Genomic DNA, 15,642 nt, shown 5'->3' on the forward strand with positions numbered 1-15,642 from the left:
ATCAAAAACACTACTTTTCATAATGCATTTTGTATTTAAAATATTATAATCATCCGACCCGTGTTAGTAATTGGCAAAGAAGTTTCAATTAAGATAAGAAAAGTTGTTAGTAGCCGTTACCAATGAGCGAACCACGGTTAGTGACAAGGGTTACTAATGGTGGGCACGACCCTAAGAGAAGTAAAGATAGTATGAGAATATCTAAATCATTTTAGTATATCCTTAAAAAAAAAAAGACAGAGCTACTTCCATCAAGCTCCCTTTCAATCTTTTATGAATGTTTGAATGTTGAAAAGGTTGTTCTTCAATCGATATCTAATGGTTGGCTCAAAGCGACTTAGAAAAATCTTATCATGTTTTTGTCTGATTCACTTTCTGCATATGCACGGCACTCCATATTAATAAAACCTGTAATTTTCACATTTAATACAATTACTAACTTTCTTGGATCCTTTATTTTTGGATTAGTGGATTAGTAGTATTTGATATGTTTAGTTTTTAAAAAGTAGAAAACAAAAATAAAATGGTTATTAAATAAAATCGAAGATTGAATAAGGTTGATTTTTTTTTATAAATTTTGATCGATCCTTACATGAAAGTGATGAATAATAACTAAGGAATGGTAGAAAAATCGAGGTCGTTGATAGTTGTAAATGAAGGTTGCCGCTTGTAAAATTTAGTTTCAATTGTTTAAGAATAATGTAGGTCGAGCAACATTAATCTTCCCCCAACAAAAACGGTACTAATACCATCAAGCTCAATTTGACACGGTACGAAGACTATTTGGGCAACGGACATAGACTCAACTCCAAAACTGACCTTTCGATCTTTCATTAATGTTTCAATGTCAAATGTTGAATAAGTTGTATGGGCTTTCTTCTTGCTCATGCCAACTCCCAAAGAAGTTATTTCAAAGTGATGAAAACGTCTTGATCTAACCTAAGGGTTACAACGTAAATGAGAATGTGACCGTCCTAACTTCATTTCCATGGTCTTCACCATGTTATTATCCATACAAGGTTTTCTTATCTTTACTTGTAAAAGAAATACCACGTGGCTTGAGTATTTAAAGAAATACTAAATAAATAGCCCATCTGTTTTGGTCAAGAAACACAATCACATGCAACCATGGTGGGACCTATCTTTTCATAAAAATATTGTGGTCTTATACTCTACTTTCCATTATGGGTGAAGTTGATTGTGTAGTAATTCTCTACACGTGGCTCATGCATGCACACATGGACCCACCAAGCGGGCTCATGTACGTACTCTCTAGGCATACCCTTCGGCTAGTGCACGCTCATGCTCATGCTGCTAGAGCCATAGGGAAATGAGCCTCCATAATATCATGGCGTGCATAATATCATTGGGTATGTGTCCGTACTAATCATAACGGATAAATATTCTGATGCACGTGACATACAAAATGCATCAGATCTCATAGTATCAAATTATGGCATAGACTTATGATGAAGTCACAGCTCTATTCTTTCATGACATAGAGTTCCTATGAGACATGCATTCGTATACTGGAAAAGGAATGAACTCTTCATCCTTATAGCGGAAGGATTGAAAACCGTTTTGATTTTATTAAGAATTAAAATAAAGCAATTAATATGCGAGCAAGAACTTTACCTTTATACAAACGGTAAGTTGCAAGTCTCTTTGATGTATTCCAACGATGTAAAAGTTTCTCCACAAAGTTTTTTCTCGTTATGACTCAACAAAAGGTCAAAACTTGTGGGACCCTCAGACCCTCTTTAAAAGAAAATCACTGAATATCTGTTTGTTAGAAATCAGGACTCTCATAATGGTATGCACAATCTCATGGCTTTGCTTTGGGCTTCTCCAAAAGGACTCGTACTAATAGAGATATATTCTTTTACTTATATTTGTTTACTTGTAAACTCATGATCATTCCCTAAATTAGCCAATGTGGAACTTATTCCCAACAATCCTAAAAAATTCTCCCATCGAACAAAGTACAACATAAAATCTCCCCTGAGGCCTATGGAGCCCTTGAATAGCCTCCCCTTAATCGAGGTTCGACTCCTTCTATGGAGCACTTTTGACTATACCTTCAAGGCTCACAAATCTTTGTTCGACATTTAAGAATTCTATTGACATAGCTAAGTTAAGAGCATGGCTCTGATACCATGTCAGGAACCAAGACCCTCCACTATGGTATGATATTGTCCATTTTGAGCAAAAGCACTCGTGAATTTACTTTGGACTTTCACAAAAGGCCTCATACCAATGGAGATGTATACCTTACTTATAAACCTATGATCATTTCTTAAATTAGCTAATGTGGGACTCCCTCCCAACAATCCTCAACAATCTTCCCCTTGAACAAAGTACACTATAGAGCCTCCCCTCGAGGCCTATGGAGTCCTCGAATAGTCTCCCCTTAATCGTCTCCCCTTAATCGAGGTTTAGAGCCAAACTTAGCTATGTCAATAGAATCCTCAAATATCGAACAAAGAAGTTGTGAGGCTCGTAAGTGTAGTCAAAAGTGACCCAAGTGTCGAGTAAATGGTGTAGTTTGTTCGAGGACTCCAGAGAAGGAGTCGAACCTCGATTAAGGGGGAGGTTGTTCGAGGGCTTCGTAAGCCTAAGGAGAGAGTATAGTATACTTTGTTTAAGGAGATTGTTGAATATTATTGAGAGGGAATCCCACGGCTAATTTAGGAAATGATAATGGATTAATCTCTTTTGCATATTTTTGAAATCTCTTCCTCAAGAAATTCATTATTCCCCCGAGAATTTTTTTTTTTTTTCCATTGTTTATTTTAAAAGAAAATAAATCCAACCAAACAAGAACTATTAAGTCTAAAGGGGTAAATTTGCTATATAAATTTCGATTTAAAAAATCTTGCATATCCTAATAAAAATAATAATACTTCATATACCAAAGTATAATTGAAAACGATAATTTTTTAAAGCTTAATTTTCAATATTACAACACATACTTCTTAGTTTAAATATTAAAAAATATACAATTAAATACATACATCGCCATTTTAAATATAATACTTTAAATATACATATATACACAGCACTGTATAAAAAAAATTAAAAATAAAGATAAAAACATGAGAGGAACATGGCAGGAATTTAATCTCTAGCTACCCCTGGTTTACTACAAACAATAAATTTCAAATCAACTTGCACCATGTAAAATCAAGATCAAGAGTTGTAAGTAAGAAGCATTGTTTATTGCTATTAGGCTTGTTGGGAAAACCAGAAGCAAAGTCATCCGAGTTTATTCTAGCTCTAAAGTGAACAATATTATATTATTGTCAAGATTTAGAATTCTTAAGTATCAAACAAAGAAATTGTGAGCCTCAATTAAGGAGAGGTTGTTCGAGAGGTCCAAAGAAGACCTCCTGTGTTGAACAAAGAAGTTGTGAATCTCGAGGATATAGTCAAAGATGACTCAAGTGTCGAACAAATGGTGCACTTCGTTCGAGAGCTCCAAAGAAGGCATCAAGGGAGGCTCTGAACAATGAGTATATTTTGTTCGAGAGCTCCAGAGAAGGCCTCTGGAGAGGCTTTGAACAAAGGGTGTACTTTATTCGAAAGCTCCAAAGAAGGCCTCCGATGAAGTTTTATGGTGTAGTTGTTCGAGAGGAAGATCGTTGAGAATTATTGAAAAGGGTAATCCCACCTTAACTAATTAAAAGGAAAATCATGAGTTTATATGTGACACTATCCCACCGCCACTAGTATGAGACCATTTGGAAAAACCAAAAACAAAACTACTCTAACTTGTACTCAAAATAGACAATATTACATCAAAGGAGAGGTTCCTTAAAAAGAAAGATAAATTTGCCGCCTATCCAGCTCTCTGGATTGATAACATTTTATATGCTTAACAAAAAAAAATACATTAACTTCAGAGATCCACATTAGATACCACAGTTTCACTCTTCAAAAGCTTTTCGTTGGATTACTCATCTTTTCCAAGAGGGAAAAAAAAGGAAATAAACCAACGCAGTAAGCAACGAAGAGAGCCTGTCCAATATATACAACTTAGTTGAGATAATTAATTCCTAACTTCAATCTGGTTTGATCAGTTCAATATGTTCATTTCGAACTTCAAATCTGAATCAAGGCCATCAAAGCTTTAGAGTTTACAACTTTTAGCACTTCATTAGGTACAATTCAACTGGATTACAAGTTGAAATAATGACTATGGCCTCAAAGTTTATCAGAGGATATATATATATATATAAGAAGTCTGTCATCGACTATACAATTTATTTACAGACGCGATTTGGCATACGTTTGGCACAAACAGCAACAAAGATTAACAATGGGTTGTGGGAGACTGATAAAGACAATAATAAACAAGGAGAGAGAGCAGGAAACTGCATACTTTTGTGGGTGTCACCCAAATGTGTTCTCTCCACTGTACGTAACATAGAGAAAGCCATCCTCATCCTTCCTCTCATCGTAGATTGCAGACATGAGAGACCCTGTAAAATCAGAAGCATGAAGTCAATAATTAGAGATGTTTCTGATGTCTCTCGTTTGAAAGTGTCGATACAAAAACTCTGCGTCGTGTATACAGCAAAGAAGAGATGGCTGTCACTAAAGTAAGCAAAGATAGTAGGTTTATTGGAGGGAGTCTAGACTTTTGAAATTGAGTCCCAAGGAACCCAAATGTCCGTTCCTTTTCCATTGGTTTCCAATGCTTAAATACAAAAATCTGAGAAACAACTCCTAGACTACAGAAATACTTGACATCTAAAACCTATGACAGTAAGAAACCCACGTTACAGCTGAGAGAATATACGCATTTTTAGTATTTTCCAGCTCATTTATTGTGTATAGTTTCCCCTTAAACATCACGCACATGTTGACAATCCATATATACAACGTTGGCCTCTGTTCAGTGTGTTTTGAGCGTGGCATTCTCACACCCCAAATCCTGTCTGCTCCTTACATCCTCCATAACAAAAGTGGCACAAGGTAGTGTGCCAATTGGGTAAAAGAATGATAGGCAGATCAAAAGATTGAGTTAAAAATGAATTTCACCTGCCAACTATTTGTTTTTTTTTTTTTTTTTTGGGCCTTCTTGCCTTACTTTAATCCAACTTGTAACTCATTTGTGTCATGTTTCACCAATTCATCATCAGTCATCAACACATTAATCCGCAATGTGAAAATATTTAAATAACGATACTAACGATGAGAACTTAATAGAATGAAAATGAATTTTAAAAAAATGGAGTTTTAAGGACTAAATAGATACACAACCATTAAAGTTAGAACCAATTGGTTATGACATAACTTGCCTAATAAAATGATAAATAGGATTATAACAATACCATAGAAACAACGGTCAAGACTGAGAATGACGTTAAATGAATCGGGACAATTCATGGATCTCATCTATTAATTAATTTTATGCTTCTAGGTAAAGATATTAAGAAAAAATTACGAAAGATTATCCATCATATTAAACAGAACGATCCTGATTTACCGTTTTCAACAGATCTTGACCTAAAAAGAAAAAGGGTGATTAACCTGTTGGCGGTAGCACATTGTCCACGAATATGAAAATTGCTTTTTCTGCACTCAGTTTTATTCTCTTCCGGATAACATAAACGAATTGACCAACAGTCAGGTCAGCAGGCACTAAATACCTGCAAAAAAATTGTATTCAGGTTATTAAGAAACTAAAAACCTCTCTTAGTTAAGTTTGAAAATCAAGCACTAAACATTGGACATTAAAGCTGCAACCAAAGCCTTGTTGCAATTACAGTGCAAGAAATGAGAAAAATAAATTCCTAAACCATTCAATCGATGCACAGCTTGGAAGGTCGACAAGAGTTATCAGCATCTTTCTACAATTATACTGTCCTAATTACATAACCAGCATTACTCCCATTAAAGGACTATGGAAAAAGAAATGGGAGGGAGGAAGAAATATGAGATGCAGAAGAAGCACTTATGAATAAGAGAGTAAGTTTGTCTATAAAATGAAAACGCTTCAATGTTAAGAAACTTTCTTTTTTCTTTTTTTTCTTTTTTATCATTTGTTAATAAGAAATGTAAAGAAACTGAAGTAAAACTGCTAAAAGTAAATTCTTCTTACTTTTTTTTGTCAATGTTGGGAATATCACTTCTCTCTGCCTTCTCCACAATTACCTGATCAACACAAAAGAGAATGATAATAACAAGAAGAAAACATGAAACCATAACGACATGAGACAAATTTGAAAAATAAAGAATGCATCCCAGAACGGCATGAAAAATAAAAACGTGTAGTAGTACTGTTTATATCATGAACATTTTGATTGGCATGCATATGTAATTGAAGATAAAGAAAGTTTCAGTAAATATACTATTCTTTAGCAACAACTGCTCATTGACTTCGGGCTTATATAACTAAGGACTCTTGCAATTGCCCTCAAGCTTTCATTCTTTCAGATGGGAGCTTTTTTCTTTTTCTTTTTTTTTTTCTTTTTTCTTTTTGACAGGTCTGTTGTTGTTTGGATTCCTCATTGGGTTGTTGTTTTTTTTCATGTTTATCAATGAAAGGTTGATTTCTTTAATAATAAAAAAAGATTAATAATACTATAATAATAACAATAATACATAAGAATATAGAAACAGGAAAGAAGATCCTTGCATAACTGGATCCCCTTTCACTAATTTCTCACTGTCAACTATCTCATATTTGAAAAAACAAATTGGGTGAGCAGGAATGAAATCATAAAAATTCACCGGGTGAAAGATAGTAATACAGTAATCAATACGGTGACACCATCAATGAAAATTTTCCATAGCAAGACGTACTATATATAGCATCTAAACATGCATGCTCAACAAGTCGAGATAGAAATAGTATCGACAACTAATCTCTACTTTACAACCAAAATTTATGTATTACATAGCTCTTCTTTCCGGACAGATGTTACGCTTAAGATATTAAGAGAGGTCAAACAAGCAATGTTCATAAATGGAATATGCCAGGAATGGATAGGAAAGAGAGTCAATAAGCATAAGCCATTAATAGCAATCGTGAAATTGTTTTGATCTGTTCGGAGAAAAATATCATTTGACATGATTATAAATACTCACACATAAATACATATAAACTGAGAGACAAAGAATGATATATTGCGCAGTCAAAGGTCAAATGACCCCAATTTCAGTACATACAAAGCATGAATATCCAATTTGAAAATATATATCCAGAACAACAAAAAAAATAAAGCTCAAGAAAAGTCATAAATCTTACTGGAATTCTGTCTGGGTACTTCTCTCTAATCCGAGCAGCCTCAGCGTGTCTCTTTTCTGCAGAAAAATGAACAAATCAAAGAATCAGAACAAATCAAAGATGATTCTAGTTTGAAAAACTAATAAAAATACAGGATTCCATAAGAAAGCTCAAGAATATACCAAAATCATGCTCTTGCTTGAACGAGCTCGTCGACATTATAGTCACGAAAAACTGAGAGAGAGAGATTGAACTAACAATCAGTCGTAATCCATATTATATTCATAACTGAACCAATAAAAATCATAGACCGAAGCTGGAATCACAAATTTTAAGACAATAATGAATACCATAAACCACTATTTTAGGAATTGAAGCATAGAACAGAAATAAAACAAAGACAAGTAGCGCAATATCTCCAAGTTCGGAATAGTAATCGATCAAGCCAACAATCCACGAATTTAGTCAACTAAGATTAAACACAAAATCGAATCATCGGTAAAGAAATACGAACCTGATAGTCGCCGGCAGGGAAGGAGGAGACCAAAACTGAAGTTTCGTTCGATTTCTTGGCTGAAATCTGTATCTCCAGCAAGCAAGCGAAAAAATCAAAAGCGAAAAATTGAGAGAAAATGAGATGAAGACGGGAATTGCGATGCTAATCTGTTGAAATTATCAAAAAGTTGTGTGTTGACAAAAGTGAATTGGAATTTGTACGCTCTTTTAATGGCAATCAGATAAGACGGGATGATCACGGGATGACTCAGCTTCTGTTCAAAGCTTCCACCTATTTTTTGTAATCATTTTTTTTTTTTCAAAAAAACAAAGTTTGACAATTTTACGAAAATGCCCATAATATTTTTAGAGAATTTTAAAAATTAAAAATATTAATATTAATATTTTGAATAAATACGTTTAAATTATTATTATTTAGAGTATTTTAAGTAGTTAATTTATATTTATATTATACCTCCAAAAATAAATAAAAGGGTTAATAAATATAGAGGCGATTGTCTACTTTGTTCTATGATCAACCAGCCGCTCACATGCACATGTCCCCAGCATTTATTTAGATAACATTTCATATATTTTTTCTATTTTATAATAATTTGACCACATTTAATATTACCATTTTATTTATTTTAATAATTTTTAGAATAAAAATAAATATAAAATCAATTTTAAAAAAAAAAAATTTAATTGAGAGATATTTTATGACATAATGCCAAATTCAAAATTATTTTATTAATTTAATATAATTTTTAAGAAGTGCAAAGTTCAGCCTTAACGTCTCGAAGGAAGAAAAAGTGTGCGGCTAAAAGGGGGAAGAGAATCTTGTTAGACGAACACTACTCTCGACAATGGTATGATATTGTCCATTTGAGCCAAAGTTCAGCCTTATTGCTTTGGGCTTCCCAAGAGGCTTGGTAGCAATAGAATTAGTATTCATCACTTATAAACTCATAATCATTCCCTAAATTAGGGGATATGGGACTTTCATCATCCAACAAATCTTTTCTTTATTTATTTATTTATTTATAATATATTTAAATATTGTTTTTTACATGTCAATTGTTTTAAATGAAAATAATATTTTAATTTATTAAATGATCAACCATAATAAGTTCAGAAACATTGATTATTCAATAAATATATATGTATAGACTGGGTGTTCAAAAAAAATTATTTTTAATTTTTTGAAAAAATTACGATCCTAATAATTAAATTATGTCTAAAAAAACTTATTAACACCCTAAAACTCATTTAATTATTTTTTTATAAAAAAAAATCAATATATTTCCAAACAAATAATAATAATAAATAAATAAACGAAGATTCCAAAATGCATTGAATGAAACAAAGACTTATACTTATGAGAGGGAAAAAAAATGGTTAAATTTAATACTCAATAATTTTCCCAAGATGGTGGTTGAAGTTGATTGCTTGGGGGAGAAGCAAACCAAAACAGTCAAATTAATCAAAGTCGCCGACTTGGGCACCACGGCAGCCGCTACCCCTGAGCAGCCCATCGCACCCCACGGGCCACTTGGTATAAGAAGGCTCACAACTCTGCTGGACCAAGGCAGAGGAATTGTTATATAGCGCATGAAAATGGTGAGTGTCAGGCCAGCACTTGTGTTTGTAGCAGGAGCCATGTTTGGTTCGCTGCTGACACGAGGCTTTCGCCGCTGCGGCCAGCAGCAGCAGCAGCAGCTCCGCCGCTGCTTCAGCCGTGGTGGTGAAAGGAGTTTGAAGAAGCAACCAAGTGGGGGAGAGATTAAGAGTGTTGATTAATTAAATTAGCCTTGGTTTTGAGTTTGTGAAATTATTATGGCTTTTGTAATTGAATATTGTTGTGTTGCTTTGTGTATTTTGTAATAATGGTGATGGTTAAAATAAAAAAAAAGAAGGGTCTATGCCTCGGTTACAATTTAAAAGCTGAATGGCTCGATTGTTTCAAGTGATTTAAGGTCGGGTATGTACTTGAGTACATTTTGCCCTTCTATTAAGCTTAAAAAAATGTATTTTGATTCATTTTGTCAATATTTAATTTTCGTTTGTTATTAATGATTTTTAAGAAATATCGGTTTAATTTAAAGAATTATTAATATTGATTACATTACAAAATAAAACTTAAAAATCTAAAATTCTAATGGCCAGGAATGAAAATTAAATTAAATTTTAATTTGTTAAGTTTTTTAATAATTTAATTGGATCAAAATTAACTAATAAAATTTTGATTTATTTACGGGCAACACAAAACACAGTTATGTTCATGTCAGGCATCTTAGTCTCAGTTATCTTCATGCAATACTAACACAGCTATATAATCATCACGCCATATAAGTACTTCACTATGAATTCACAACAAAAACTCAATTAGGCGCAAATTTAAAGTTCGGAGACCTATTAGAAACAACTTTAAACGTTCAAGAACACAAGAACTTGGGAAGGTTTCATAGCAAATGCAGGCAACCAAAAGAATAATGGAAACCAGGTAGAGATGAGCAGAGCAAAGCAAAGCAGCTAAAATGAATCCATTCCAAAAGTATTGTTTGAAAAACAACTTATCCAGAGTCAACTTAGAACAATGTTTTGGACCCACCACTCAAGGCGATTTGTTAAATTCTGGACAAAACACAGATAATAACAGCAAAATGCAGTAACACAAGGGAATATGCCTGACTTGCCTCTATGTTTTCTTCACCAAGTAACCGATCAGAACTCCGATGAGACCGATTAGCACCACGAACAATACAGAGAAACCTCCACCCTGCCTTCCGCTTGTTTCTTTCTTCAGAAGTTCCTGTCAAAACAAATATTCAAAAACCATAATTTGGAAAATGTCTATTGATTACCGTTAAACCAAAAACTCAGCTATAGATACCAGCAAAAATGTCAAGAACTTGAATTGTTTCTATGATTTTGTTTGAATAAGAAAAGCTATCATTGGAAAAGAATGTCAACAAAGTTCTATGTAAGTACCTATGCAAGAGACAAAGGCGTGGAAACAACAAAATCCATATAAATTTGTTGGTTTAAATCCCATTTTCGTCCTTGAATTTTAAGGTTTTGTTTGATCCATTTGTTTCATTTTGTGTCATGAACTTCCAAAATGGTGCCCCAAACTTTTGGAAGGTTTTAGTCCCTAACCTTTCAAAAAATAATCATTTCATTTTTCTTTTAATAGATCGATGATGTAAGCTTTTAAACATGTATAGTATTGATGTAACAGCTCAAGCCCACCGTTAGCAAATATTGTCCTCTTTGGGTTTTCCCTTTCGGACTTCCCCTCAAGGTTTTTAAAACGCATCTGCTAGGGAGAGGTTTCCACATCCTTATAAAGAATGCTTCATTCCCCTCTCCAACCGATGTAGGATCTCACAATCCACCCCTCTTCGGGGCCAGCGTGCTCGCTAGCACTCGTTCCCCTCTCCAATCAATGTGGGATCTCACAATCAAGTTAAACAAGTAGATGATGAGTACTGAGAAAGTAAAAATTTGGTAATATAATAAGTCCCAAAATGGGTATTCTTCTTAATGTTCAAGGAATTAAATGGACATTTTGAAATAGATATTTCGAAAGTTCATACCAAATCGGAACAAATCCGAAAATTCATGGATCAAGATGAGATTTAAACCAAATTTGTTTCAATTACACTCAAATTCATGATCTTTAAATCCAAAATATCAGACAAGAAAAGGTTCCTAGAAAATACTGAAAGAGGTGCAGTCAACAGGGGTTTGGGAGAAAAACGTCTATCGTTACTTGGACTCGTACATACATGCATACAAGGGTGTCCTAAAATAAAGTATGTAAAATAACAATGAAGGTCAATATGAGTCATGCACTTATAACTAAGCTATTTACAGCAATATAGACTAATATCAAGCATCAGACTACGTAGAAGACACGAAACTCGAATATAAAGAAAATAAAATGCGATACTAAAATAAATTACCAGCTCCTGGCGTAGTTTCTGATTCTGTTGCAAAGCAGCAGCTTTCTCTTCAGTCAACTTAGATATGTTAGACGACACCTGCATCAATATTTGCATCACGACATAGCTAAATCGACAAACAATACTTACCACAAAAGAAACAATAATGGCGCTCCTGGCCCCCATATCATCTCAATTGTGGATAACAATATTCAAAATAGGACACGGACACGACAATGATATGTTTATTAAAATATATCGTTTTTATGCATGAATATATCGTTTTTTGTGCTTAAAAAGATGTGTTCAATACATTTTGCTCTCAAAGTTTTTTCAAAGTCATATGTATGTCTAACAAATGTGGGACTTACATTGACTTTGTACTACTAGTGTCTGTGGATGTTAACAAGTGTTCAATATGTATCCAATAAAGGTTGGAGTATCTAAGTGTTAGACACGGACATGCTAGTCAAACTAAAGTGTCCGTATTTCTAAGCGGTGGCGGGGGGACAGCAAACAACAACACATACACAAATAGGACAGGACAGTTCATTGTGACACAGAACCTTTAGAAAAAAAAAATATAATAAAAAAATAAGAAACCATGAAGTCTAGAAGCTTGCTCTTCCTGAGATCTCAAACTAGGAAAAAAACCTCAATAATCAAGAGACAAAAGAATGGTGATTATATTTCTTAAAGTTGCTAATTTTCCTCCGAACAAGTATATGGATAATAAATTCTAGAAGTCGAAAAAGTTTCCCTCAAGTCCAAGGTTTTAAATGTTCATATCGATGAAAATCTCAAGGTCTCAATTTACAAAAAAGGTGTCATTAAATCGATAAACTGTTGTTTATGGGAAAATTGTAAATAAAAATTATAAAAATATTCAAATTATCTAAAAAGCATTCCACATTTTCTAAACGAGCTGAAGTTCTTTATTATTAATACTATGTCTATATTAGTGTACTCCATAAGTGTCATTTTGCTAATAGTTTTTTTTTCCTATGTTTCATCACTTCCTTATGATATACCTCGCTCCTGTCTTAGTTGTTGATTAACCATTGTTCGTCATCTCAGATATTATTTCCAATTTCACATGGAAACCTCTGAGACATTTAAGAACATGTGTATGCTTGCCTAAGATCTTAGCTTAACACCTTCAGATAGAATTCAAAGAACCAAATCACTTGTCTAAGATCTTAGCTCCGCTCTGTGCTCACCAAAGAAGACAATCAATATTCTTGAATTTTCAACTCTTTGCCTCTCCTGTTATGACTAAAACACTTTTTATATACCCACTTTTCTTGGTGCAGCTCCCACCTTGCTAATAGATACGGCCAAACAAAGGCCAATCAATGTTCTAAGTTAGCTTTTATCAATCTTTGAAGATATTTGAAAAGAAAGAAATTCTTGGATTTCCAAGGGAAAATAGGAAGACAGGACCAAATATATTCTCAACTATTTTGTTTCGCTGCTACCCCAGAGATTTGTAGTGAGTAACTCCTTAATTTTCCCCTTAATTCTAGTTAAAGATAAAGCAGATGAAATACTTAGGTGTTTATAGAAGCAAGAGAAGCATATCTTACCTGAGATGATATTTCTTTAGGCTCATCCAGAGATCTCGAAACCTAAAGTTCAACAACAAATTGCATTAAAATATAGGTGGAAAAGAAAGGATAATAAGGATAACAATCTAGAAAACATTTACAGCATCAAACAATGCAAAATTTTGGTTCCCATCTTCAACTGCATTGGTCCGGGAAGGGGATCCTTCTTCAGATCCTTCCGGGACAGGCGACGGAGGATTTGCAAAAATGTAAACGACCCTCATCTTAAAGTCATCTACCACCTTACCATCTCCCTTGTTAAACTACAATTCAAAGATGTAAAACATAAGCAAAAACGTAAGATAATTGTCGATTCAAAAAAATTATTCAACTAATGGAAGCAGAAACAGGACATTCCCACCAATTCTGCACTAATGTCCTTTGCTGTTGTACCATCTGGTGCTATAGCACTTTGAATTAGGAACTTATCCTTGCATTGCATATCAGAAGGCATCTCCTTTGGAGCTTGCATGGTAACTAAAAAGACCAATAACAAATCAAACATCCAGCATGCAAAAGTAGAGACAATGAAATTAAAAACCGAAGCGTTGAATCGTATTTTTTAAACAGAGAGAAAAACGAATCGACTATTTTCACATACTGATTTACCCGTAATATCGCTTATACTACTTGGCAAAATGATTCCAGCATTAGGACGAACACAGTACTTCTTCGGATTCGTGGTTTTAACCTGTTAAATTAGAATGATTGGTTTCAGAAAATGTAAACAATTCAAGATTATACCAATTATAAACAAAAATTTGTACCTTGAAGGCCACATATTTGTCGGTTTTGTTCGTCAAGTGCAACGAACAAGAACTTTGCTTCTTCAGTTCAACTTTTCCATTAAATCAAGTAAATTATACAATTTACAAAAGTGAAAGAAAACACAAACACACATAAACAAAATGACGTAACAAATATCCAAAAATCAGAATTAGATGAAATTGCAGCCATGATCAAGCTTCAAATGTCCGAGAAATCATAGCAAAATGTAGGGACAGATTGAAAATATAAGAAACTAACTCCTTCAATCAATTCAACCAGATATTTGCAATTCCTGACGAATAATAATGCAATTCTCTCTGGTAACTTTTTGAAACCTTAACAGATAACATCTCAACTAGACACATACGGTAATTAAACAAGTTTGGATCATCATAACATTCTAGGATTACTATATAAAAAGAAAATTCATCGAAAACCCATCATCTAAAAATGATTTCCAACGCCCAAAGAGGCCAAACCATGATGATCAAAAACAAAATAAAAGTAAATATACAGCAACAAAGGGGAAAAAGAATCGAATACGATTCGTCAATTCTGGAAGTGCGCAAAAGTTGGAAAAAGAAATTGTTTCACCTTTGGCAGCAATATTTGGAGACCTAAAAGCGAAAGTTGTAAAGAAACACAAAGGATCAGAGAGTGGAAAGGATAAACTCACATTGGAATTTGAGCTCGGAGGGTTGAATATTGATATAATCCCCGGAATTCATTTTTGTCGCCCTTGATCCCAGCAGCTTTCAGATTCCACCCAAACACACTCACTCGATCAGAATGATGGAGAAATATTGATGGATCTATAAATTAAGAAAAAACAAAAAGAGGGACCAGAGAAATTTCGGAACCAGCAACAGATACGAAACTGATTTTCATGCGATTAATTATTTTTGGGAGTTACAAAAACTTTCATCATTTTGAATTAGTAGCTCCACATTTTTAATTATTTATTTTGTAAATCAAAACATCCTGTTATTCATAATAAAAATAAAAATTTCATCATTTAATAAAAGTTATTAAATTGAAAATTTTTAATAAAATAAGTCTAAAAAATATTCTTATTATAAGGTACCTACCTCCCTGCATTAAATATAAACTTTTAAGTCTTACCGACCAACTTTTCAATATATAGTTATTTATTGATACATTTCTTTAAAAGTTTTAAATTTTAAATAATAATTATAATTATTCTATTTTATGTAGTCGCCGTCGAAATGATTGATGGTTCAACCCAAGCATGTGGTATGGTTAACCATATAAAGTCGAAACATGATTAAATTTAATTGTGTATGCTATTGGAGGAAAGTCCCACGTCGGCTAATTCAAGGAATGATCATGGGTTTATAATCGAGGAATACTATTTTCATTAGTATGAGGTCTTTTGGAAAGCTCAAAGCAAAACCATGAGAGTTTATATTTAGAGTGGACAATATCATATCCTTGTGAAGAGTCGTGTTCGTCTAACATATGCTACTAATTTGTTGTTCCATGTTCACGATACCACGATTTTGTGCCTGATGGTTATGTTTGTTACTATGATGTTAACTTTTTTTTTTTTTTTTTTTTAAGTATATTTCTC

At 33.4% G+C, this 15,642-nt stretch overlaps 2 protein-coding genes across 2 annotated transcripts; both read right to left on the minus strand.

Moving 5' to 3' along the window:
* Positions 1-4,070: 4,070 nt before the first annotated feature.
* LOC111460388 (autophagy-related protein 8f-like) lies at positions 4,071-7,934 on the minus strand. The gene is made up of 6 exons (XM_023103635.1): positions 7,749-7,934; positions 7,417-7,468; positions 7,256-7,311; positions 6,107-6,159; positions 5,536-5,654; positions 4,071-4,481 (listed from the first exon to the last, which is right to left on the minus strand). The coding sequence occupies exons 2-6, from the start codon at positions 7,451-7,453 to the stop codon at positions 4,393-4,395; spliced, it is 354 nt and encodes a 117-aa protein (XP_022959403.1). The 5' UTR covers positions 7,454-7,468; positions 7,749-7,934; the 3' UTR covers positions 4,071-4,392.
* A 2,305-nt stretch (positions 7,935-10,239) lies between these two features.
* Positions 10,240-14,961, minus strand: LOC111459985 (vesicle-associated protein 1-3-like). Its single transcript, XM_023103066.1, has 8 exons — positions 14,728-14,961; positions 14,051-14,121; positions 13,893-13,974; positions 13,645-13,760; positions 13,385-13,546; positions 13,263-13,304; positions 11,698-11,775; positions 10,240-10,541 (listed from the first exon to the last, which is right to left on the minus strand). The coding sequence occupies exons 1-8, from the start codon at positions 14,777-14,779 to the stop codon at positions 10,428-10,430; spliced, it is 717 nt and encodes a 238-aa protein (XP_022958834.1). The 5' UTR covers positions 14,780-14,961; the 3' UTR covers positions 10,240-10,427.
* Between the last annotated feature and the right edge of the window lie 681 nt (positions 14,962-15,642).

This window comes from Cucurbita moschata, unplaced genomic scaffold (assembly GCF_002738365.1).
Source record: "Cucurbita moschata cultivar Rifu unplaced genomic scaffold, Cmos_1.0 Cmo_Scf00023, whole genome shotgun sequence".
Classification (NCBI taxonomy): domain Eukaryota; kingdom Viridiplantae; phylum Streptophyta; class Magnoliopsida; order Cucurbitales; family Cucurbitaceae; genus Cucurbita; species Cucurbita moschata.

Bases quoted from the DNA above. Each gene is read 5' to 3' on its own strand.
- LOC111459985 (XM_023103066.1), bottom strand. From the start codon at position 14,779: ATGAATTCCGGGGATTATATCAATATTCAACCCTCCGAGCTCAAATTC. The intron at 13,547-13,644 runs GTGGGAATGTCC...TTTGAATTGTAG, and splicing joins AGGACATTAGTGCAGAATTG to TTTAACAAGGGAGATGGTAA. The intron at 13,305-13,384 runs GTAAATGTTTTC...GTTGAACTTTAG, and splicing joins ATTTTGCATTGTTTGATGCT to GTTTCGAGATCTCTGGATGA.
- LOC111460388 (XM_023103635.1), bottom strand. From the start codon at position 7,453: ATGTCGACGAGCTCGTTCAAGCAAGAGCATGATTTTG. The intron at 7,312-7,416 runs GTATATTCTTGA...ATTTTTCTGCAG, and splicing joins CAAGCAAGAGCATGATTTTG to AAAAGAGACACGCTGAGGCT. The intron at 4,482-5,535 runs GTTAATCACCCT...CTGATTTTACAG, and splicing joins CAATGTGCTACCGCCAACAG to GGTCTCTCATGTCTGCAATC.